The sequence below is a fragment of the Thermobia domestica genome, chromosome 9, assembly GCF_964235325.1.
Source record: "Thermobia domestica chromosome 9, izTheDome1.hap1.1, whole genome shotgun sequence".
In the NCBI taxonomy this organism is placed as follows: domain Eukaryota; kingdom Metazoa; phylum Arthropoda; class Insecta; order Zygentoma; family Lepismatidae; genus Thermobia; species Thermobia domestica.
The window spans coordinates 39,793,902-39,820,163 of record NC_137462.1 but is presented as its reverse complement, the minus strand read 5'-3'; the positions used below and the strand labels follow the sequence as shown (position 1 = coordinate 39,820,163).

Below are 26,262 nucleotides of genomic sequence, written 5' to 3'. Positions count from 1 at the left end.
GAAAATGAACAACTGTCTGCCAACTTACGAAGTTTGGGACGGGGTAAAGATGCCCCCTCATCATTGCCTTCCTTAACCGTGATATGAACGATTAACAGGTTTGCCTCATATGCAGGGTGTTTCAAAACAATACTGATAACGTTTGGGAGGTGATTCCTGACACCAAGATAAGACAAAAAGTATAAACCAATCTGGGAACAGAAATTCGTCATTTCGGACCTATAAACTGCCAAAAACATAAAAAAACAAATGAACATTAAAGGTCCACAGCTCCAATACTATGGGGCCTACAGTAGTCGGGTCAAGACTTCACTGAGGAACTACTATGTGCTCTATCCAAAAATAAATCTTTCAGCATCCTGTGGTACTCACGCAATATTTTTATAGAGAGAGTTTGACCACTGGCATCTGATTTCAAGTACTCACCAAGCATCTCTATAAATATTGTTGCGGAAATACCGCAGGATTCTCAAACATGGATATTTGGATAGGGCACATACTAGTTCCTAAATGAAGTCTTGACCCGACTAAGGTAGAACAGCACAATTACATAGCAGGCCTATGCCTGTCATGTTCCCTCAGGTACATGGGAATGTGTCCACTATGTGCCTTATATACTTCTGAGAAAGAAATCACATGAATGGCAAGTGATAGTCACAGTCTACGTCCGCCCCTAGGCACATGCCTGACATGTAAATGGGGAACGTGCCTAGTATGTTCTAGGTATGTTCTCCATGCCGTAAGCGTCAAAGAACCACAAAATTACTCCCCCAAAATATGTTAAATCCCCTATATGCCTAATGTGTTTACATTAAGGTGAGTCTAAACAACACTGTGGAAGCGCGGGGAGAAGTATGTGCACTACCAAGGAGATGTTTCGGATTTCCAAATCAATAAATCTATTTTTGTCAACAAAAGGTTCGATATTTTCTGAATACACCTCGTATTTTTGAAATGTTTGTTAAATATTATTCTTTTTCCTTAAAACGTATTTTTAGGTAAAACAACTAACTTTTGTTTTTTACATTTCAGAAGTAACATTAGTAAACGTCATATAATCATCAGATTAGGAAGTCTAAAACGAACAGGCGATCTCTTAAATCCAGATCTTGTGATAATGTCCACGAGTAAAGTTGTCGTCCATCCATCACATTTTCGAAAACACTACTATAATGACATCGCCCTGATTAAATTGACCAGGCCTATTAAGTTTACAGGTAATAATTGTATTGTTTTCTCAAGAATTTAACGCAAAATCTTATATATAATATTTCTTTGCATCTTGGTTCCCTTAGAATATATCTGTAAATGAGATTTATATATAAAAAAATAGGTACGGACTTCCCCCATTCAACATTTACACAGTATGTCGGAAAAGTAACGAAACTTTTCTTCGTTGCAGATAACCACAAGCGCCATCTATTTAAACAACATATCATCGGAAAACGGGATATCTGCTGAACAAAACGAGACCACAATCATGAGAAGCTATTAACGGAGTGTCAAGTTATAACAAGAAACGTGAGTGTATCTGGTGTCATCTTGTCACAAACAGACGATGGACCAAAGAGCCAACATTAAATTTTGTTTCAAGCTAGATAAAACATTTACACAAACATTAGAAATGATGAAACAAGTGTATGGTGATGAGTGCTTATCTTGTACACGTGTGTTCGAGTGGTATATGCGATTCCGGGACGGTCGGGAGGCCTTGGAAGACGACCCAAAGCCAGGCAGACCGAAAAACAAAAATCGCGATGAGTTGGTGGAACAAGTGCATGAAATGATCGCCCACGATGCGAATTCTACTGTGAGATGGATGGCGGAGAAATTAAATACGACTAAAGACAATTCATGAAATTCTGACAAAGGATTTAAAGAAACGGAATGCACCATGTCACAGAACCGTCGCAGTTCGTGACTTTTTGGCTAAAAACCAAATCTCTGTGCTCCGTATTGGCCTGATTTATTGCCCTATGAATATTTCCTATTCCCAAAATTAAAATCGGCTATGAAAGGAACATTTTATGACAATGTTACACACGTTCAGTCTGCCGTCACGAGGATCTCGTGAATGTCCTTTTTATTCAAAATACGTCTGCCCTCACGAGAATGTTCAGTCTGCCGTCAAAAGGACATTCAAAACTCTATGTTAGGTTGAACGTGCCTAGCGGTGTATTGATGCGGAAGAGATGTATTTTGAATAAAAAGAACTACACTTGGAAAAATACCTAATTCTTTTTTATTATAATTTAAAAAAGTTTCGTCATTTTTCCAAGATACTGTCTATTTCCGTATTAGACCGAACATAGTACCCAGTAAAAAAAAATGGTTGTGCAAATTCCACACAGTGACTCTGTGTTCCTCGAGTTGTATTGAATGTTGACACAAGCCTGGTGCTACTTCAACTCCATTGCGCTTTGGAGTTAAGTGTTAAAATGTAGTCGTTATATGAACCGTCTGACATGATGAGGAGTCATTTTAGTAACACACCATAGTATTGTTTTATATACAGTTGTGAAAGCAATTCTTTTAGAAAAGCATTTTCTTTCCCTTTAAATGGACATAACTCTTACGAGGACAATAAAGTATGGCGTAAATTACTTTTAAGTGTTTACGAGAAACAAATATAGTCGGCAACGAAGATCATATTGCACATAGAAACAACAGATGACAGCATTTCTACTGACGTAAATGTTGTCATAAAACTAATACGCTCATAAAATCATTTTCGTAAAAGACTAAGAAATATAAATATGTTCTTCTTTGATTTGTATAAATGTTAAATATACCACGTAAATCTTTGCTTTGAGCAAAATAGGAAAAAACTAATTTACATTCTCAATGTTAGTTACTAAATGTTCATGATATCTTTGGAAGGTAATGTGCTAAATCATCACATCTTCAGGTCGATATCACTATTGGTCTTATCAGCTGTGACGTACCAGACGTCAGTACGGCTGTTTTTTGCGATCCTATCCTCTTCCTGGCTGAAGAAGCTGATAACTTGTGTGTTTGTTCTGGTAGACTGATCTAGCCAATACCAGAGTAAACCGACGCAGAATAAAAGCGACTTCAAGCCTACCTGAGAACCTATCCAAACGGGGTTCTCTTTACCTACATTATTACCTCACCTGGTCATTGTGAACACATATATCAGGCCGGAGTGCCTGCATCTTCATCATGGCGTCTCAATCTTTGGTTGGTCGTCATTCTAATCTGCCACCTGTTCTCCTTGCCCCCTCAACCTCTGGGAAACCAGGGTTACGGAGGGCACGATCTCTGGAGAAAAATCTAGATAGTAATTCTCGTTCAAGATCACCTGGTAAATCTTCAAATATTACTCCACAACCACCAGCCAAGAGACCACATAAGCTTCATGATAATTCACCAGCAGATACTTCATTCATGTATGTTGACATGACTGACACGAACCAGTTTCCAACTTTGCAAGAGACACTCAAGCCTCCAATTTACTCATTTCTTTTAGAACACTACGATCCTAAGTATGAGGATCTCAAACGTCTGTTTCTGCAAATCATCAAATACATGCCACGTTCTGCTATTACTCAATTAGTTCGTACTCCAAATGGCATTATTATTAAGACTACTGATTCCGAATTCTCTCGCAAACTTTTGAATTCCTATAGCTACGAAATCTTCGGCACAAAGTCAACTCTCAAGACGCTCTCTACTTCACGTCTAAAGCAACCACCCCCACCTCGTAGATCACCTACTCTCTCTGTGGTCATTCGTGGAGTAGATCCTACGTATACTGACACAGAAGTTCAAGAGGAACTCACCCAAGAAGGTCATAATATTCTTAAATGCCTGAGAATTCGCAATAACCAAGGCCCGACACACATGGTGCGGGTTCTCACCAATTCTCACAAGTAAACCTTACGTTTGGGTGAATCGAGTTGCTGACTGAGACACATGTGAGAAAGTAGTACTAAATGTGGTCAGTATTTCAGTGAAGTTGTAGGTGCGAAGCTCCAGGGGTTTAGGAGATACAGCTACCAGAACATCACATGGAAGTACAGAATAGTCTTTATACAGTTGGAGGTAAAAGCTCTGTAAGAACTCTTGTAACGACAAAAGGTGAATAACAAATATATGGGTACATATTAGGACTAGGGGAAAATCATATAGTAAGGGTATACCTGACGGCGGCCATCTTGAAATCCGCCATTTTGAATTAAGGTTAAGTTTTTAAAATAGGAATATGGTCATGTGATACATGATTTAAGGCGCAAATTTAATCAGAAGAACAATGGTGACGTTAATTTTGATTTACGTGCAATTAGTAAAAAGTTACAGGGAAATTAAATATTGTTGTAGCATATGTATTAGTGCTTTACCCCATCTTGTAAATTTTGTGTTAATGATAATAATTAAATAAAAAGCAGGTGGATAAATATTAGGTCTATAGTAAGAATTGCCTTGATGGCGGCCATCTTCAAACCCGCCATTTTGAATCAGGCAAAAGTTTTAAACAAAACGCATAACATTGACACCTTATTAATAGCAAATTTTACCATAACTCCAACTGTATAACCATTTTTGCTTTATCATTAACCAGCACAAAATTAAATGGATCGCTCCTTACGACTACTGCTTTGACGGAATTGTTAACGACAAATGTGTCAAGTGTAACACGATTGCCTTTGTCAGGTGTGCTCACTGTGAGCAGAGCATTCGTGAAAGTCATGCACTCTTTTATGAACTATATTGATTGTACTAATTGAGGACTTTTCTGGAAGAAAGACCCAAGTTCAATTATGACTCAATTCCACTTTGGTCATTTTTCCTTAAATTAGCAACTTGTTTATGCGATAACAAATGCTGGTTAATGATAAAGCAAAAATGGTTATACTGTTGGATTTATGGTAAAATTTGCTATTAATAAGGTGTCAATGTTATGCGTTTTGTTTAAAACTTTTGTTTGATTCAAAATGGTCGATTGGAACATGGCCGCCATCAAGGCAACTCTTACCATGGACCTAATATTTATCCAGTTGCTTTTTATTTAATTATTATCATTAACACAAAATTTACAAGGTGGGGTAAAGGACTAATACATATGCTACAACAATATTTAATTTCCTTGTAACTTTTTACTAATTGCACGTAAATCAAAATTAACGTCACCATTGTTCTTCTGATTAAATTTGCGCCTTAAATCATGTATCACATGACCATATTCCTATTTTAAAAACTTAACCTTAATTCAAAATGGCGGATTTCAAGATGGCCGCCGTCAGGTATACCCTTACTATATGATTTCCCCCTAGTCCTAATATGTACCCATATATTTGTTATTCACCTTTTGTTGTTACAAGAGTTCTTACAGAGCTTTTACCTCCAACTGTATGAAGACTATTCTGTACGTCCATGTGATGTTATGGTAGCTGTATCTCCTAAACCCCTGAAGCTTCGCACCTACAACTTCACTGAAATACTGACCACATTTAGTACTACTTTCTCATATGTGTCTCAGTCAGCAACTCGATTCACCCAAACGTAAGGTTTACTTGTCAGCAGACCATTAACGATCTTTAGGATCTAAGAGCTTATATTTACAAGAAGCGACATCGTGTAGAGCCGTCTCACACATCTAAACCTTTGCCTATTAGATGTGAGCGTTGTCAAACTTATGGCCAACATCCTACCAATCAGTGCCATAATCAACCAAAGTGCGGCTACTGTGCAGGACCGCATCTGACCCGTACATGCTCCAACATGCAGCAATTTCCTCATTGCTCTCTCTGCCCAGAAAAACATCCAGCCTATAGCTATAAATGTCAGTCTAAACCATCACCAGATCAGTCCAAACCAGAGAATGTTGTCCCATTACGTCTGCCGGAACAAGCACAACCAGCACCACCACCTTCATTGGACGCACCTGTCACCATTTCACAATTGCTTTCTTTCATCACCTTATCACTACAAAACATCCATCCGTTTTTGCGAACTCATATCTTACATCATATACAGTTAGCTGCCAAATATGTTTTTCATGCAAATCTCCATGCCACATACACTGGACCGTATGTTTACTTTCACTCCAACACTCAGGAAACAGCAGTTTAATTCCTTCATTATCCAATACATGTTCTTTTTTCATTATGGGGCTCACATTTTTATTTCTAAATATTCGTTCTTTGCAACAGCATAAACTACTGTTTCAAGCCTTACTCCAAGAAGAACATGTTGATACATTCATTCTGAATGAAACCTGCCTTACTTCCAAACTCCATTGTCGTCTTCCTGGGTACCAGCTTATCCGCCATGACAATCCACATGTATTACGCCGTGCCAATGGTGGTGTTGCTATTGGCTTTTCGCCTGCCATTCCATATCGTCAGCATTTTTCGCCTGTCCTCAACCTTCCTGAACACCTTCTCACAACTGTTTACTATAAGAATTTCTACATAACCTTAGCTACAATATACGTGCAGCCCGGCCATAACATTCCATTACCATTCTTTCAATATATATCTAACACCTTTCGTACTTATCTTATAATGGCAGATATTAATCTCCATAGCCGTTCCGAAGCACAACGAAACCGCTTTCATAACTTTATCACCGGTCATACGACTGGCATAATACTTCCTCTACCGAAACCTACTCGCCCAGATAGTCGAACTACCCCAGACTTTGTCATACTCTCCTCTAATCTTGCATCTCAGTTTACGATCGATGTTCTAGATCTCATAGGCAGTGACCACGCTCCTATCAAGCTACGACTTCATTCCAGACCAGCTACCGTTGATCGATCCAACCCCTCTACTTGTACTAGGCTGCGTTTTGATCGAGCCGACTGGGCAAAATACAGACTATGTATACAGTAAACCGTAAATACTGTTTTGCCTCCTACTTCAGAGTCTGAACTTTATTCTTGTGTAGATACTATCACAAATGCTATCACCTCTGCCACAACCCAATATATCCCTTCATCTAAATGTTCTTTCTCTCGCCCTCCCCTTCCTCCACAATATATTCCTCTCATTAAACGCTCCCGTCAGTTATACAGAGATTACTTACATACTGGCAATGTCGAGTCCCTTCACCATCATCGTCAACTTCTTCGCACAGTCCGCAATTACATTAAGGCATACAAGTTACGCTCTTGGATCAAAACTTGTAATCAATTAGGCACTACAGCACATCCCAGTCAGTACTGGAAGCGCTTTAAGACTCTTACTGGGCAGAACACTCGTATCACCTATCCTCTCATAGACCAAAATCAACCTCTACATACTGATCTCGACAAAGCCAATGCCTTTGCTAATTATCTGCAGGATATCTTTACTCCTCTCCCGTCTACAAACCCACATCGCCCACATCCAGCTGATCATCTGAACCTAAGCTCACCTAATCTTCAACCCCATATAGAGCACACACTTCATGACACTCCTTTAACAGCACCAATCACAGTTCCAGACATCACCTCCGTTCTCGCAAACAAACGCAACACTGCTCCTGGACTGGACAGCATTACATTTCGCCAGATCAAAGAGAGTCCGTTATCCCTTCTATACCTTTTGTCGGCCATCTATACCTTCATCCTACGTACTGGTTACTTTCCCGCTCAATAGAAAACCTCCAAGACGATCATGTTTTTGAAACCACAGAAACCTCCCGCCGACACCAAGTCATACCGTCCAATCCAACTCACATCTACATTTAGTAAAATACTCGAACGCATCATAGTTAAACGCTTACATATCTTTCTGTCGTCTAGAAACATACTCCCCTTTCAACAAGCTGGCTTTCGTCCATATTATAGTATCAACGATCAACTTCTCAGGCTCAGTAATTACATTACCAATCACTACAATACTTCACGCCCTTCCTGTTTAGTTCTCTTTGATCTCGAAAAGGCATTCGATAAGGTATGGCATCCTGCACTGATCTACAAACTCAATAAGCTTAAACTTCCCATATCTTACATCCGATTCATCTTCAACTTTATTACCTGTCGCCTGGCCTACGTTTGCATTAACTCCACCTTGTCTTTTCCTATATTCATCCACTCTGGTGTTCTTCAGGGCTCTGCACTCTCTCCCCTTCTTTATATTCTGTTTGTCGCTGATTTCCCCCCTCTTCCAACAAATGTCCACTTATTTCAGTACGCCGACGATACTGCCCTACTAGCCACATATAAAACTGTTCATCAGCTCAATGTCTATATGCAACAAGCCATCGATACATTCGTCACGTGGTGTCATCACTGGCGCTTGAAGATTAATGCGTCTAAAACTCAAACCATAGTCTTCCTTCCACCTCACGCTCGCTCCCGTATCCAGCGCAACCCTACTCTTCTCCATCTTTCAGTTGACGGCACACCCTTAGTACCTTCAAAAACAGTTAAATATCTTGGAATTACATTTGATCTTCACCTCACCTGGAAGCCTCACTTAAAAGACATTACTAATAAAGCGTATATTCGCCTCAACCTACTGAAGCGTCTGACAGGCACTACTTGGGGACTTAACGCCGACACGCTTCTGAAAACGTACAAAGTTTTCCTTCGTCCAATCCTCACATTTGGTTTCACTGCCTGGCTGTCTGCTTCCTCTCAGTATTACGAAAAACTCAAAGTCCTTGAACGCCATGCCTTGCGAATTGCCTATCGAGTTAAGCTTCCCAGTCCCACCCGAGAACTCTATGAGCGACTCAGTTTTCCCCACATCTTATACCATCTTGAAGACCTTCGCACCAAATATATCTGCCGCCGCCTTGCGCTAAATCAACCACTTCTCCACGATATTTTGATGCACATGCTCGCAGTCCCCCTCCATTGCTTACAACGGCTATGCCTACTCCTCTCGCTTTGCTGTTCACTCTTTATCGCTTTACTCTTCCTCCAGACCACCCAGATTTTGCTTGCTACCAGCCATATTGCTCCGATGAAATTCTTCCTTACTTTTGGCCATCACATGCACAGTGACACCTATTGTATCTAACAGGGCTCCCACTGTCTCTCATCAATGCCTAGTGTCGCCCCTAGGCGAGAAGCTAACCTGCATCTGTCTATCTAACACTTACCCCTGTGATGTGATGTGAACGTGCACTTCATTCTCATCCCTTAAATTCTACCCTTCCTCATGATTATGATCAAAAGATCATAATGACCAAATGATGTAATATACTTAATAAAGCCGATGGTAAATGTAAATATGTATAAACCCCTAAGCTCCCAACAACAAATGTTTACAACCCATTCATGATCAGCTCACAACTCTTCCCCTACAGAGGGCGTAATCCTCTTCGGGTAGTTGCTCACCGATGGTGGGCCGGTAAAAAATAAAAATAAAAAAATAAAAAATAAATCATCCTTTCCCAAAGCTTTGTTCTGAAGCGCCACTGAATGAACAGTGACGAGTTTTGAAACATCCTTCCTTTTCCTGCTCCTGAGCTTTTCCTCTGTCTCTTTTGCGCGAACCGTCTGTCATACTGATCAAGCCGGTTCTACAGACTGAGGCTTACCCCCTGTCTTCGTCACTCCATCCGCTTCGACCACGAAGGTGGTCAAAAGAAAGGATAAGGGCACTAGACAGCGATCGCAGTCGGGCAGTTCAACTGCATCCACTGCTTCAAATGTGTCCACTAGATCCAGGTCTCCAAGGCAGCAGCTACTCTACGCTGACACTATTAAACAGCCTCACCATCAGGCCAAGAAACCACATAGAGATAATACATCAGAAACGTCTGACATGGAAACTGGAGACACGAGCTCTACTTTGATTCCCCAGTCTCAATAATCGATCATCAACCAGCCTCCTAAACCCATACTTCACTCCTTCATTCTCCAGCAATTCGACACTAAATACAGTAACGAAAAATTTATTACCCTATAACTTCGTAAATATCTTCCAAGTATACCGCTCACAGAAGTCATCAAAACTAGAAATGGTTATATCTTAAAATCCACAGATCCACAGTTTGCCATCACAATTAGGAATAAGGCTTCTTTCCAAATATTTGACAAAAATCCTACCATTACCACTCTTTCTTCTGGACGTCAGAAGCAACTACCGCCACCTAGACATCCACCTTTCTTGTCTGTTGTCATCCAGGGGTCGATCCATCCTATTGTGACAATGAGATTCAGGAGGAACTCCAACTCGCAGCCACACCATCCATAAAGTCATGCGTATACGTAACAATACTGGTCCCACATATATGGTTCGTGTACTTACCGCCTCACAAAATACCACAGATTTATTGCTCACTACTGGCGCTTACATCTATTATCGTCGGCACAGGGTCGAACCCTCACGCTCGCCTGCTCCTCTTCCTGTGCGTTGCGAAAATTGCCAAACTTACAGTGATAGTAGAACAAATAGTTGCAAGAATCCGCCAGTTTGTGGTTATTGTGCAGGCCCTCATCAAACACGCACTTGTCGGAAACTCGAACGGCCACTTGAATGTCCAACTTGCCACGACCAGCATCCGGCCTATTGCTATAAGTGCAAGAATAAACCACAATCTGAATAACAACACCCGCATTTAGTAGTTCTACTTCGTATCCCAGACTCTTCACCTCCTCCCAACCAACAAACTACCGATCCAGTTACCATTCAACATCTCCTTCAATTTCTAACTCTCACTTTTCAGAACATCCATCCCTTTCAGCACAATCACATTCTACAGTTCTACAGCAACTCACCAAGGCCGCTAAATCTGTCTTTAATGTTAACTTCTACGCCACTTACACGAACAACTGCGTCCATTTCCATACGTCTCCACAAGAAACAGCCGTTTAACTCTGTACATTCTGGATTTAGTCTTCCTTTGTCTTAATATCCGCTCCTTACCAAAAAACTCTATTTGAAGCATTTTTACTTGAAGAACACATCTCAGCTTTCTTGTTGAACGAGGCATTTCTTACGAAAACTACACCCTGTAACATTCCTCGTTATACACTTGTACGTCACGGCAACACAGCGCCAGCATTAAGGGCAAATGGAGGCGTAGCAACCGGATTTAGAAATCACATACCTCATCGCAATCACATTTGTCCCATTCCTCACCTCCCAGAGCATATCATCACTACCTTATATTTCAAGTCTATCATGATTAGCTTCGCTACTATTTACGGTCGCCCAGGACACCCTATTCCACTCGCGTTTTTCAGTCACATGTCTCACACCTATAAACAGTATATCATCCTCGCTGATATCAACTATAAAAGTCGCACTCCTGTTGAACACACACAATTCTTAGATCATATAACCACTCACACCACTGGCATTCTACATATTCCTCCGACTCCTCCTAGATCTGTCTCAAATACCACTCCTTACATTGCTATCACTTCAAATACTCTTGCTGCTAACATCACTCTTACAGTCCTCGACCTTCTCGGCAGTGATCATGCCCCGATCAAGCTCTCATATCATACGCGCCCTGCTCGACCTCACGATGCACGTCCGCCAATTCGAACTCCACGTTTCGACAAAGCTGATTAGGATCATTATCGTATCTATGTTACCACTGACGTAACTCACTTGCAACCTCCCACTACATCAGATGAGCTTTACACACATATTGAATCGATCACTTCAGAAATCACCCATGCATCAGAACCGTATATTCCCACCACCAGTTCCATGCCATATCAGCCTAAATTGCCTCCGCATTACCTCACTCAAATCAAACGTTCCCGGCAAGGTTATCGAGATTACATAAGAACACAAAATCCCGAAGCTCTTCAACTTCACCATCAGCTGCAACGTTAAGTCAAAAACTACATTGAAGCATACAAACGCCGTCAATGGATCAAAACTTGTAATAACCTTGCCGACAATCCACATCCTTCACGTTATTGGAAACGTCTCAACGCATTCTGTAGAAAGTACAACAAAACCTCATACCCTCTCATCATCGACAACAGTCACGCACCATCTGATCAAGATAAAGCAAATGCCTTTGCCTACTATCTACAAGACGTCTTTACACCATCCCTTCACGACCACATTTTGCTCATCCAGTCGATCATGTCAACACCGCACATCCAATCTTTCAACCAAATCTTAATCATACTTTGCCGCAGCAGGAACTCACAGTTCCTGTCACTGTCACTGACATCACAAGAGTCGTTCAACATAAACGAAACTCTGCTCCTGGTTTTGATTCCATCACATATCGTGATATCAAAGAAAGTCCTGTTCCTCTACTTCTTCTTCTAGCCTCTATTTACACTTTTATTCTTAGAACTGGCTTTTTCCCCACTGACTGGAAGTTGTCCAAAGCCTTCATGTTTCCGAAACCAAACAAACCTCCCAGCGCCGTCTCTTCTTACCACCTATATAACTTACTTCCACTTTTAATAAAATTCTTGAGCGCTTCATCCATACCTCCATGCACGTCATCTCATTCCCTCTTTTCAAGCCGGATTTCGCCCGTCATATTCCATTAATGATCAGCTTCAACGTCTAACCACTCTCATTACAAATAACTATAATTGAGCCCGTCCATCCTGCCTTGTTCTATTCGTCCTAGAAAAAGCATTCGATAAAGTCTGGCATCTTGCACTTATTTTCAAACTCATCAAGCTTAAATTACCCATATCTTACACTCGCTTTATTTTTCACTTTTTCGCAGGAAGTATCACATGTGTTAATATCAACAATCGTCTATTGCATCCTATGTTCCTAAATTCTGGTGTCCGACAAGGTTCAGCTCTGTCCCCTCTGCTGTATTTGCTGTTTATTTCCGATTTTCCTTCTCTTCCAGACGACGTGTACACTTTTCAGTATGCAGATGATACAACCTTCCTTGCTTGCCCTTGGTCGCACCATCAGCCATATCAATATCATCTTACAAGAATCTATAAATCGTTTCTCGCACTGGTGTCATAAATGGCACCACACATAAATGCTTCGAAAACACAGGCCATAGTGTTTCTGCCGCTATGCAAACACTCCAAGACCCATATAAGTCCTTCGCTTCTTTCTCTGACAATTCAAGATGCACCGATCCGTCCATCTAAAACTGTTACTTACCTTGATATTGTTTTTCACCACCATCTCACCTGGCTTCCTCATCTTCACTACTTCAAAACCAAAGTATATAATCGATCAATATTCCATTAATGATCAGCTTCAACGTCTAACCACTCTCATTACAAATAACTATAATTGAGCCCGTCCATCCTGCCTTGTTCTATTCGTCCTAGAAAAAGCATTCGATAAAGTCTGGCATCTTGCACTTATTTTCAAACTCATCAAGCTTAAATTACCCATATCTTACACTCGCTTTATTTTTCACTTTTTCGCAGGAAGTATCACATGTGTTAATATCAACAATCGTCTATTGCATCCTATGTTCCTAAATTCTGGTGTCCGACAAGGTTCAGCTCTGTCCCCTCTGCTGTATTTGCTGTTTATTTCCGATTTTCCTTCTCTTCCAGACGACGTGTACACTTTTCAGTATGCAGATGATACAACCTTCCTTGCTTGCCCTTGGTCGCACCATCAGCCATATCAATATCATCTTACAAGAATCTATAAATCGTTTCTCGCACTGGTGTCATAAATGGCACCACACATAAATGCTTCGAAAACACAGGCCATAGTGTTTCTGCCGCTATGCAAACACTCCAAGACCCATATAAGTCCTTCGCTTCTTTCTCTGACAATTTAAGATGCACCGATCCGTCCATCTAAAACTGTTACTTACCTTGATATTGTTTTTCACCACCATCTCACCTGGCTTCCTCATCTTCACTACTTCAAAACCAAAGTATATAACCGTCTGAATCTTCTTAAACGTCTCACTGGCACTACCTGGGGCCCCACCTCAATCATAGTTCTCAACACCTATAAAGCATTTCTCCTTCCTGTCCTTACATACGGATTCACCGCTTGAATATCAGCTCCCGCCTCCAGCACTACAAACTTACATCGTTTGAACGTAATGTTCCGCATTGCTTATCGCATTTCTCTTCCCAGTCCAACTAGACACCTATATTCACTCATTACATTTCCTACACTACTTTACCACATCGAATCTCTTCGCCTAAAATTCATCACTGATATATACAGCAGCAACCACTTTTCCTAGCCACTATGCACTAACTTGTTTCCTGTTTACATTGTACTGTTATACCTTGCCGCCAAACCATCCCGACCTAGAAGTATTGCAGGATCATCGATTGCATGTTCATCTCCCGCATATTTTTCCCTCGCACCAAGCACAGTGATTTCCCTCTGTCTGAAACAGGCCTCCCTCGTCTTCATTGGCCTAGCGTCGCCTCTAGGCAGAAGATAAACCGCATTTGTCCTGCTAACATCCCCTACGTGTTGTGGCGTCATCCGCACTCATTCTACCCCTCATGTTCATCTATGCCAATAAAATATTTTTTAACCAAATTATTCATTAATATATAAGGTATGTATGGTATGTTTTCTTCTCTATGTTCTATGTATCCTCTGCCTCATTGATGATTATGGTCGCAAAGACCATAATAACCTGACACCTGAAGTGTGTATTTAATAAAGGAAAGTCTCATAGCCCAACGTCCGTAATCCCATATCCCTAAGATTCCTTTGCAACTCTTTCCTTAAAGAGGGTGTAGCCCTCTACAGGGTAGCTAGCCTGCGGGCTAGCCATTAAAAAATGTACTCACTTAGCCTCCATCAATACTATAGCACTTATCCGAAGAAAAGGCAAAACCCGTTAAACTGACAACAGACTAAAAAATCACACCTAAAATTACAGACTATCTGTGACACAGACTTCTTCAAATTGAGTAAGTAAAAATATATTTAATATTCAATTTTGGGGAAGAAAAGGGCGTTCCGGAAGTAGTCTTAGGGTACCAGAGTGTATTAATCCGGCCGTGGTCATACAAGCACGATACAATACTTTACAAATTCTCTGGCTGCGAAGTCTATTCAACATCATTGTATTTCTGTAATTCGGAATGTACGATTTTGTTCAAAAAAATTATTGGCCATTCAGAAGGCAACACTTTGAGAACAGTACGTATGAGTAAAATACTATAATATTTTGGCTGTTAATACATATCTCAATCCATCAAAGAAAATCCTCATCTATTTGATTTAATTTTAACTAGGTAAGAGTGCAGGGCTTTTCAAAAAGAGATGGGTGACCAAGTTTTTCTTGAAGAAGACTATATGTGTTCCAAAATTTTGATCTTTGCAGATGTCATTCAACCGGTGACGCTCATTACACGTGAGTTAGCTCAAAAGGACTTCAGCAACTCCACAGTGACAGTTGTTGGTTGGGGACATACTAGCAACAGTGAGTATGTTTTGACTTGTTAGTTTAATTCGTAAATGGTACCTTATTGGGAGGTCCAAGTATATTTATGTATGTCGCGATGAGGGAATTTTGTAAGGTTTTTAGATGTTGTAAAGTTCATGAGTCTAATGTCGTTGTCATTACTCTCCTTATGTAGACTTTCATTTACTATGATCCTCTCGTCCTATCTTTGTATGAAAATTCCATAGTAGAATTTCCATATGGTATCACGGGAAATGGTCAAATACACGTTCTACTTCTTCGTAAAAATTATCCATTATATTTTCATCTATATCTACCATTGGGTCATCTACATTTAGAACAATAATATCGCACCACCGGTCCTGAAGAGTGTAAAGAGAAAATATATCATTCACTTCGTTTAATTCTGATGTTATTCGTTTATGAATGAAAAACCATGTTCCTAGTGGTGATTTTGTTATCTTACCAATAAGAATCCGTAAAATTTCTGGTCTGCATTGCTCTCTTTCCATTCCGGTTAACTTGCTGAACTCCTACCAGGTCCATCCTATATTTCTCTAACTCATTTGTTAGCGTGCCTACCCTATAAGACTTCCTGTATTGCACGTTCCGAATCTCATATCCATTTTATTTTGCTAATCTGTCAATTTTTCAGTATTGGGCTGAGACGTCTGTGAATGTTTCTGAACAAGTGTCTTTCTTGCAAGGTGAATTTGTTATCCTCACGCCAAATCCTAAGCTGGAGAGCTACCCCTTGGCATCTATCCGCGGCTGTTTATTCATTATACTAGCAGCTAACTTCTATATGTAGAGATCCTCCCTCGATCCGCAACCTACGGACGCGTCATGCCGTGGTGATAAAAACCCATGAAGGACATGGAACAATAATAATGTTAATAATAATAATAGCTTAGAAATAAGAAAGATTTTAAAATGGAACTTCCAGCAGCCAATGAAATCACAAATAATTAGATTCAGATCTGGGGGGAATCGAACACATGACACCAAAGGTAACTCCCTTAAAGAAGAAAGAAATAGATCTTAACTTTTTCAATATACGGATCAATTCTACCAGGCACGTAGCCAGGATTTCGTAATAGGGGGGGTCCGAGACATGAAATACTGTGCTTATCATACCAGAGTTCGATTATTCTAAACTATTTTACTGGTAACATTCTAAACTATTTTATTGGTTCGTTTAGTCAGGATTTCGTGATGGTGGGGGGGAGAGTTTGATATGAAATATTGTGGTTATCACACCAGGGCCTTGATCAATTTAAACTATTTTACTAGCAACATATATTGGTTTGTTAAGACTTTAAATTAGGACATGTTAGCAAGGGCGCCGATTTCTCTGTAAATTTGGGGGGGTTCATTCAGATGCAGAGGGCATATATGAGGATTTTAAGATAAATTGCATTCAAATTATGCCAATATATTGTATATTCATAAATACAACAAGGGGGGCCCACATGACCTTTGGGGGGCCGGGCCACCTTGGACCCCCAGGATCGGTGCCCATCCATGTTAGTAAGTATTTTAGTAACAAACTATGAAGAAATCTCGAATAAAAGAATATTTATAAAAATATTTTTAAAAAATTACAATATCTACGTTCCTTCTTCTGTTCATCGAAATATAACAATTTTTCTTTCACTATGACCTCAACCATTTTTTTTAAAAAAAAAGTACGTATCGAATAATGTCTTGTAAAATATTTTATATCTGCGTTCCTTTCTCTGTTGAATCAAATGTTAATAGGACTTGCTTTCCACATAACTTTTTGTTTTCCTTATTCCGTCAATTATTGTCTGTTCAAAATGACAAGTTAAAGGAGCAGTAGAAGACCGTTTCTGAAATAACATGTTTGATACTACAGGGAAGCGATTATAAAAAAATATTTTTATTTTTAGCTTTATTTTTATCTTTATATTTTATCGCTGATTCTTCCTATTTCTTGTTTCTTTTTGTTTCGTCCTTCCTTATTTTTTTAAATTTCTGGTCTCGAAGGGGGGGGGGGTCCGGACCCCCCTGACCCACCCCTTGGCTACGTGCCTGATTCTACGTAAGAGAAACGGATTTCAAATAAGCATTTGAAAGTCTCCAAACTGGAAATATGTTGGCTCTAAGTATATTCAGAGTTTCCTGTGCATACAATTCATCACTAAATATTATAACAGCATTCTCCAAATATCTAGCTTTCTAACCAACATAAAAAAAAATTCCTCTACCAAAATAGGAAGAAAAATTTCCTCTACCATGAATCCTGTGAACTATAGACCAATCATATGCCTTTCTACGATGTTCAAATAATACATGATATCAATACTAACTGCGGAAATACATTCTTATCTGCAGAAGAATGGAATTATGGCATAAGGAAAACAAAGAATACCTCAGAGTCAGCGAGAAATGCAAAGACCAGACCATAGTAGATACAGTGCTTACTGAGGAAGCTCAATTCCAAAAGAGAAATCTCAATGTAGCAATTATAGACTTCTAAACAACTTCGATTCAATCCTCACTAATTTCTATCAGAAATATTACAAACGTATAAAATACACCCTGCAATATTCGATTTCTTGAGAACAGCTATGAAACAATGGTTTAGAAAGCACCTATCCAATGATCAGATCAAGACAGTGTTCTGAAGAATATATGTGAACAAAAGTATATTCTAAGGGCTTATCTCAGTACCCTATGGTTCTGTTGAGCTCTCAAAGCTACACCACCTACGTCTTTACAGTAATATCACCCAACAAATCATATTGTATTGTCTTCTAGGTAGAATGAATAATAGTATGGGATTAGCTCTCCACTAATTTTATTATAAAATATAGTTTTTGCAAGATTAACTACAAAATCTCTACGTAAAGTACAAAGTGAGTATTTTAATGTATGTCCTTAGCACACGTAAAGTACCTCAGAAGATGAAGGAAGGAATTACTTTTGCACTGGAACCTCTTCACTCATGGCAGCCTCCGGGATGTCTGTAGCGACTATAAAATTGGTATTATTGGTAACATCCTTGCTCACGGCAGCCACCAGAAGTTTAGTTGTCATTAGGAATCCCCTTAGCTCACGGGAGCCGCCAAGGACTTTAGGTAATGTGAGAAATCCCTTGTCCAGTGCGACCTCAGGAGTGGATGTTGTAGGTCAAGAGATCAGTGGACAACTGAAAATTTGAATGTATCCTGGTCCTCTTTTATAGGTGACTCCTGGGTGATTCGTCCCGAAACGTATTCCGTCGTGTATGCTTTGCATATTCCTGTTTATTTCGTGTATCATCTGCTTGAATTGATTATTATAAACAATAGCACATGTTTAATAGATGTAACATGTGATCGGCGAAATAATACGCACTAAAAGTTGAGAATCCTTAAAATATAAAATAAATTATCTGCTATATATGAATAACGTAAATCTATACGCCAAGAATAGTAACAAATTTTAATCATGACATGGACTTAGGAAAAACAAATGCAAGCCAATACATCTTAAAGAGGAGAAGTAATATCACAGAAGATTTCCAATTAATGAACGCTCTAAATAGAAGACTTGAAAGAAGAACACTATAAATACCGATACCTAGGATTACTGTATCTTCGAGGCATTGAACGAAACACAATGAAACATACCTAAGATACCTTTGCAGTCAAAAATTAAAGTGATACTCAAAACTCAGCTTACTGACGCCTTCAAAGTCAAAATCAGCAACATATTTGCAGTATCCCTCCTTATACATTCATATTGGCTTAATAAAATAGCAAATATTGGTTTTAAAACCTTCGCAGAAATGTCTGGACTTTAATTAGATAATTCAGAATGAAACACCCAAAAGTAGCAACAGAGTGAGCTTCTCACAGACGAAGGAGGCATTAGTTTAGCAAATATACTTAAAGTCCATAAAGAACAAATTCAAAAACTACGCCAATATTTCACCAAGAAGAAACAAATTAAGCATCGGTTTCATGCAAGATGTAACGCAAACACAAGAGCAACATCATTTCATCTAGCCAAGACACAATTCACAACAAACTATGAATCAGATGAACAAAAACATAGCAAATGAAGAGTCAAAGAACTTCACGGAAGCTTTAAGAACCACCCAGAAAACAGCAAACCACATAAATGGCTCGCTCAAGGAGCTAGAATGTTTTCTAAAACAGTAGAATTTATGTCGGTCATCTAGGACAAAGTGATAGCAGCTTGAGAGTACTATAAATACATATTAAAGCTAGAAAACACTAGATTAGACATGCAGAAAATGTGGAAACATGTCGGATACATCGCAGTTCTACACTTGCCAGAGACGGCGGTCAGATTATTAAGTTAAAACTGGTTTAAATAGAGATATGCTAATAATAATAATAATAATAATAATAATAATTATTATTATTATTATTATTATTATTATTATTATTATTATTATTATTATTATTATTATTATTATTATTATTATTATTATTATTATTATTATTATTATTACAATAAAGTATCACACAAGTTGGATCATGCTTAACCTCATTGATAATATTTCACATTCTCGCCTTTTTTGTGAAGGAGACCCAGATACGAGGGTCACTACGAAAGTTTTGAGATACGCATTGTTGTGGCACAGTATTTGAATTCAAAACAATTTCGTTCGGTAGTGGTATCCAGAGCGAAAAAGCGAAGCAAGTTTCAACTCGCCTCGCTTATCGGCGTGGCCGTATCGCCTTCACTTGTTTGTTGATGTGAGTAGTATTCGGCTGTCTAGAATGGAGCTCGAAAGGGAACATCTTCGGGCAATGATCCTTTACGATTTCAAAAGTAGTTTGAACAAGACACAAAGCCTTGACCGTTTGCAGGGGGCATTTGGGGACCTTGATCCTTCTCGTGCTACAATTTTTCGATGGTTTGGTGAATTCAGAAAAGGCCGATATCGCTTAAAGATGAAGAGAGAGCTGGACGTCCGACAACAGCTCTGTCAGATGAAAACGTTGCCACTGTGGAACAAATGATTCGAGAAGATCCTCGAACAACTTTCAAGGACATTGAATCTACAGTGAACATTGGATAGCCAGCAGTAACAAAAATTCATGATCATCTTCTCAGGAAGGTTTCATCTCGTTGGGTGCCTCACACTTTGACTGAACAGCAGAAACGCATGCGTGTGGAATGGTGTGAACAAACCCATGCAAGATTTGATGGAGGCAATTCTCGACGCGTCTCTGACATTGTTACTGGTGATGAGGCTTGGATCTATCAATTTGACCCTGAAAATAAACGCCAGTGTACAGTTTGGATTTTTCCAGACGAAAATTCACCCACGAAAGTGAAGCGACCGCGAAGTGTGGGGAAGAAGATGGTTGCAACTTTCTTCTCCAAATCTGGTCATGTTGCAACTGTTCCACTTGAACGACAAAGGACTGTTACTGCTCAGTGGTACACCACTGTTTGCTTAACAAAAGTGTTCCAGAAGCTTCGGGAACGGCGTCCAAGAACTGGATTGCGTGGGATCCTGCTTCGTCATGACAACGCGTCCGCACACACGGCGAACATCACAATTCAGTTTTTAGAATCTACGGAGGTCAATCTTATGACTCATCCGCCGTATAGCCCTGGCCTGGCCCCGTGTGATTTTTTCTGTTCCCCAGGATCAAAGATCGCGTGGGAAGAGATTTTGCAGCCCTGAAGAAGCTGTAGTGGCTTAGAGAATGAACTTTCAACACTTGAAGAAAAAGACTGGCAACACTGCTTCCAAAAGTGGTTTTCGAGGATGCAAAAGTATGTACAGTGTAATGGTGAATACTTTGAGAAAATGTAAGGGTTAAATTGATTTTAGGTATGTAAGTTATTTCTCATCTCAAAACTTTCGTAGTGACCCTCGTACAATCCGGGGAGTTGAGTTGGTTTTGAGTTTAACGTCTCTTTCAGCAGCGAGGCTATATGAGACGGAACCTACTAATTAACGTGGAATCCGAACCACATGACCTTCCACGGGGAATCGAACTCGGATCTTCCATACCAAAGGCGCGCACGCTAACTACTTAGCCAAGAAAGAGCTCTACATTCCGAGGATACTGGGTTGTTCGAGCCTTGGTTGATTTATAAGTCCAACGTATCACATATTATTAATGATAAGAAGAGATTTTAATCCCCAAAGAAACAAGTTTGAAATATACTGCGAACTTCTAGTGTTCTATCAACTATATGTACTTCAACTACGAAACAAGATTTATAACTGTGAACGTGGTCTCCGAACTGAATTGTTCATATTTTTTTTTTTTTTTTTTTTTTTGAAAGTGGGATTGGGGTTTATGATCTTTTTTTTAAAATCCAAATTACAGTAAGATTATAATTTTTTTATCTAAGATTATAATTTAACTTAATCCTAGCTCAAATCAAGTCCGATTGTTCTTCATCTAAGATTGTAATTTACGTTTACTTGCTTATGCCAATTGATTTTTTACAGGTGGCTACGGACCCGATTCCACTTTGAAATGGCTTCACTTGAAATTGCTGAGTGCTGAAGACTGCAAACATTGGTGGCCTTGGTCTATCCATTCCCAGTTGTGTGTACAGACCAAAAGGGGGAAAGGACCGTGTACGGTAAGTTGAATTCCTTTGATCGAGCGTTTTATGATGCACACAAACAATGGCAAAGAAATATTCAAATTGCAGTGCAACATATGACAGGGTAGCTGAAAAGTTCCTAGCTTTGTTTCCTTTAATTGGCAGTAGACATAAAATTATTGGTATATGAAAGCCTCATATTTTAATATGTAACTATGTTAAAGTCAATTGATTCCTAATTGTACAATATCTGTCATTGCAGATAGAAGGTGAGATGGAAGAGGCCCAGAAGTTTCACGTCGCCGGAGCTGAGAACCGTTATAGAGTTCTTACGACTCCAGAGAAAGTCTGCAAAGGAAATTCATATGGAGATGTGCCAAACACTGGGGGAAAAAAGTCTTTCATATAGCTGTGTTGAAACTTGGATATCAGAGTGTTTTAAGACTGGCCATTTCACTGTGGAAGATGAGCCCTGCAACAGACGCACGTCAACCTCAACAGACCAGCAAACATGAGATGGTGTCCATGCGCTGATTCTTGAGCACCGTCGAATATCCGCCAAAAGATTTCCCAGATACTGGACTTTCTACAGGAAGCGAGTTGATTATATTATAAGCACAGTCCTAAACATGCGCAAGTTTTCAGCGAAATGAGTGTCGTAACCTTTGAGTACGGATCGAAAGAAGGAACGTGTCGAAACATCCAAAGCCATCTTGGCCATTTTGAAAAGACAAAAGACTTTTTTTTTTCTAGACTAGTGGCAGAGGATGAAACCTGATTCCATATTTATGATTCTGAAACAAAGAAACAGTCAAAGAAATGGCTTCCTCTGTACCCAGAAATCGGCCAGAAAAAGGTTCTGGCATCCGTTTTCTGGGACAAAGTTGTCATTATAATGGTGGACTACCTACCGAATGGCGCCTCTATCACCGGAGAGTATTATGCTAATCATCTAGACCAATTGAAAGAGGCAACTAAGAGAAAACGCCGTGTAAAGTACAAAGAAAGGATCATGACGTAGCACCGTAATGCACCCATCCACAAGTCAGATTTGTTGCCAAATTGGCCACCCTGGGATTCCAATTGGTCCACAACCCACCTTACTCCCCAGACCTGGCTCTTTCTGACTATTTTCTATTTCCCAACCTAAAAAAATACCTCAACAATCACTGTTTTGAGGACATTTCTGACGTCAGACAGGCTGGCGAGAGCTGGTTTGAGGGACAATCAAAATATTTTTTGCATGAGCTAGAAAAGCTTCAATAACGCTGTGAAAAGTGCGTTAATCTCAATTGGGAATATGTTGAATAATATATGTAATCTCGGACATCTGTATTTGTCTTTCTTGGCAAAACCAGGAACTTCTGAGCACCCCCTCTTCAGAATTCAAAACTTACATAATAAAAGAAGTTTCCATAAGTGCTCTCTCTCCTAATAAGCTAACTCTCTATAGTATGACTCAGTCCGTCATAGTTTTTATGGTCCTTTCTTTAACTTTGTCATACATTAATTTGTCCTATCTTGCTTTTTACTCTGCAATAACTTGTTCTTTTATGTTGATGATCAAATCTGTATTTGTAAATTGAACAGTACCTACAAGCTTCAATCTACCTAAATACAGTATTTAATATTTAAGTCCAAGCTGATCTCTTTCGATATTTTTCGATTCTCCTTTCAATGTAAACTTTTGGTGTTTTATCATTTCAAATAATCGTACATACTAAGTCAACCTATCCCATTTCGGTGAGAATGGCATGTACCATGGGATTTTGTATGATTCAGACACAGGATTCCATTAAGAGGCTCGATACTCTACTCTACTTCATACAATCTGCATTATGAATACCACTCATTCTACCTTTGGAACTTCTTGTATAAATTAAAAGACAAATTCTGACCAAAGCATATATTAACTAATAAATAATAGCGTTACAATTTCGGCAAATTAACTTTGCCTTCGTCAGACACATTATGAAATACAATTTCTAAGATTACAGCTTATATACGTCTTAAAATGAGAGGAGGTCATTCCATGAACCAATCATGGAAAGGTTAAAGGAAAGGACAAAAACTGTTCTTTTGAGGACAAATGCATGTAAAGATTAGGATATTCCACATTTTACTTAGGATTCGACTATATCCTAATCTTCGTTATTTTGTTAGTCTTTCTTCTCCTCTCTTTTCAGTTTCTACTTTATCAGCCCTTCCATAGATATTTCTGCTTTGTCAAGACATTTTCGATCATATTCTTGAAAATTGCTGTTGTGTGAAAACCCTTCATGCACTGTACCCAAACTCTTTGAAAACTCCACTTTCTGCACCAAAAAACGGGATATGGGACAACGTTGTCAAATTATATGACGTTAAATTTTCATTAGTGCTCTGAACCCTGGCGTGAAGACATTTCTTGATAATCCATGAGTCAGTAATGTCGTGCAGTTTTTCTTTTGTTATGGTTATTCCACGAGTTCTTCAACACAGCATATGTTTTGGTTTGTCATCGGTTAGTACTTTGAAAACATGATTGCCACTCGATTTTATGCATTCCTCAAAAATCTTTGAAGTTTACCCTAAAGGCTTTTTTATAACGCACTTGCTGGTTATCGATTTCGTTTCCTCCATCCTTTAGTTTGTCTTATCTCAGGTGAGTAATACTGAACATATGATAAGAAACTGTTTTCCTAGGTAATTACAAAATTGCACCACAGTTCTAGATGAATATTAACTTTCTGTAAATTTTCTTTACAGATTCATACCCGGAGCTTCCACCATTTCGCTTCCTCCCCTCTTTGGTACCTTAGGGGTGAAAAAGTAGTTATTTCTAATACCAATGAGAGTGAACGATTTCCACGTACACTCTATTGTCAGTAGTAACTCTAATAAGTCTAACCCCATTTGGTTCGCTGTGTAGTGTACAAATGAAAGATATGAATACAATAGTTTGATTTAATTTAATGTGATTTCAATTCTCTTTGGATGTTTGAGTGTATGTGTGATTTCAAGTGTCTTAGAATACACGATTTACCATTGAGCGTAACATCACACATGAGCACGACTAACCTGCCTATTCCAACGTGTACTGGAACACCTTAGACTTCCCGGTCTCCGAAATGGTGGACCTGGTGACTCCTGTTGGTCTGCGGCCAATGAACCTGGTGGAGTCCTACTTGACAGCGCTTATGGCGGTTTAGTCTCTCTCTTCCTCAGGCTGATGTTCGTGGATGGTGTCATGATTCAATTAAAAACTGTTGGTTGGTCTTTGATTATGACTGTGAATATTGACTAAACTAACATTCTGTCTCTGACTCCAAATCAACTTTCAAGACAATGAAGAGTAAGTCTTGTACTGACTGACTGGTGAGCAACAGTTCGAAGACTAATAATTAGAATGACCACGAGGAAAGACCGTGAGCGAAGACCTGATGAAAGATCTCTGGTAAAGAAACACTAATTCTCCCAATCATAAAGTTTTATATGAAATTACACTTCCTTGTCTTCATTGAACATTTTATTCTGGAATTGGATTTTTTCTTTATTATTTTGATGTCAGATGGTTTGCCACCTTATGGCTTGCTCAATATTTGTGAGTAAGATAAAATTATGACAATTCGTGATTCTACCAAGCATTCCTTGAAAACACATAGGAACTTACAATGTCAATGTTTTCTAGCAGTTCTGCGTTACAACATGTTTACACGTTAGCATTTACATTCTTGTAGAGTATAATGCCTTCTTATAATTTCTTGCTTGTTCCTGGTACACTGGCCTAATTGACATTTGAACAGTGAACTTTAAAATTTAGAATATTTTTACAAATACAGAAAAACCAAAGTGATGCTTAGGATTATCTTTACATTCAGAAATGCTTGTCTTTTTCAAGTCTTATTAGATCAACTCATCCAGCTTGTTTCCATCTTTCTCCTTTGCTACATGTTGTATAGCTTTCAATATAGATATTCTTTAGGGACTACATTTTCTGGTTTTCGTATCCATGTGTTAGCCAGCGAGCTCTTTGTTATATGTATCTTACTATAATTTCGCCATTCTCAATTGAATCTAATTCTATGCTATTCCTTATTCTCCACATGTCGTTTTCTTTAAGTAGTTCATCATACTTATCAAAGCATTATTCTTCCAAACATACTTATCACTTTCCCATTTCTTTCAATAACCCCCCATGTTTCAGCACCCGATACGTAGCTTTGTATCTCACCAAAATTTGGTATATGTTATCAAGTGTTCTGCATGCAGGCAGATCCAGGGAGTAAAAGAACGTTTAAAAACATTTGTTATATTTTATTTGTTTATTTTTCCTTAAGATACGATCTGAAAATATTTCTTCCATGATCCCGATCTTCAACCTCCTTTTTTTAGCTTCCTATATTTTCTTCTGTTCAAATAATTGACAGTTGTATTCTTCTTTTTACTCTTGAGTTTCTT

The 26,262-nt window shown here is 39.1% G+C and overlaps 1 protein-coding gene across 1 annotated transcript in view; it reads left to right on the top strand.

The window, feature by feature from the left end:
- Positions 1-26,262, top strand: part of LOC145693969 (chymotrypsin-1-like) — a 150,255-nt gene that overhangs the window by 121,418 nt on the left and 2,575 nt on the right. Inside the window, exons 4-6 of the mRNA XM_081770129.1 lie at positions 1,033-1,217; positions 15,184-15,282; positions 21,722-21,858. Coding sequence (XP_081626255.1) covers positions 1,033-1,217; positions 15,184-15,282; positions 21,722-21,858 — 421 coding nt within the window. The remainder of the gene's footprint in view (positions 1-1,032; positions 1,218-15,183; positions 15,283-21,721; positions 21,859-26,262) is intronic.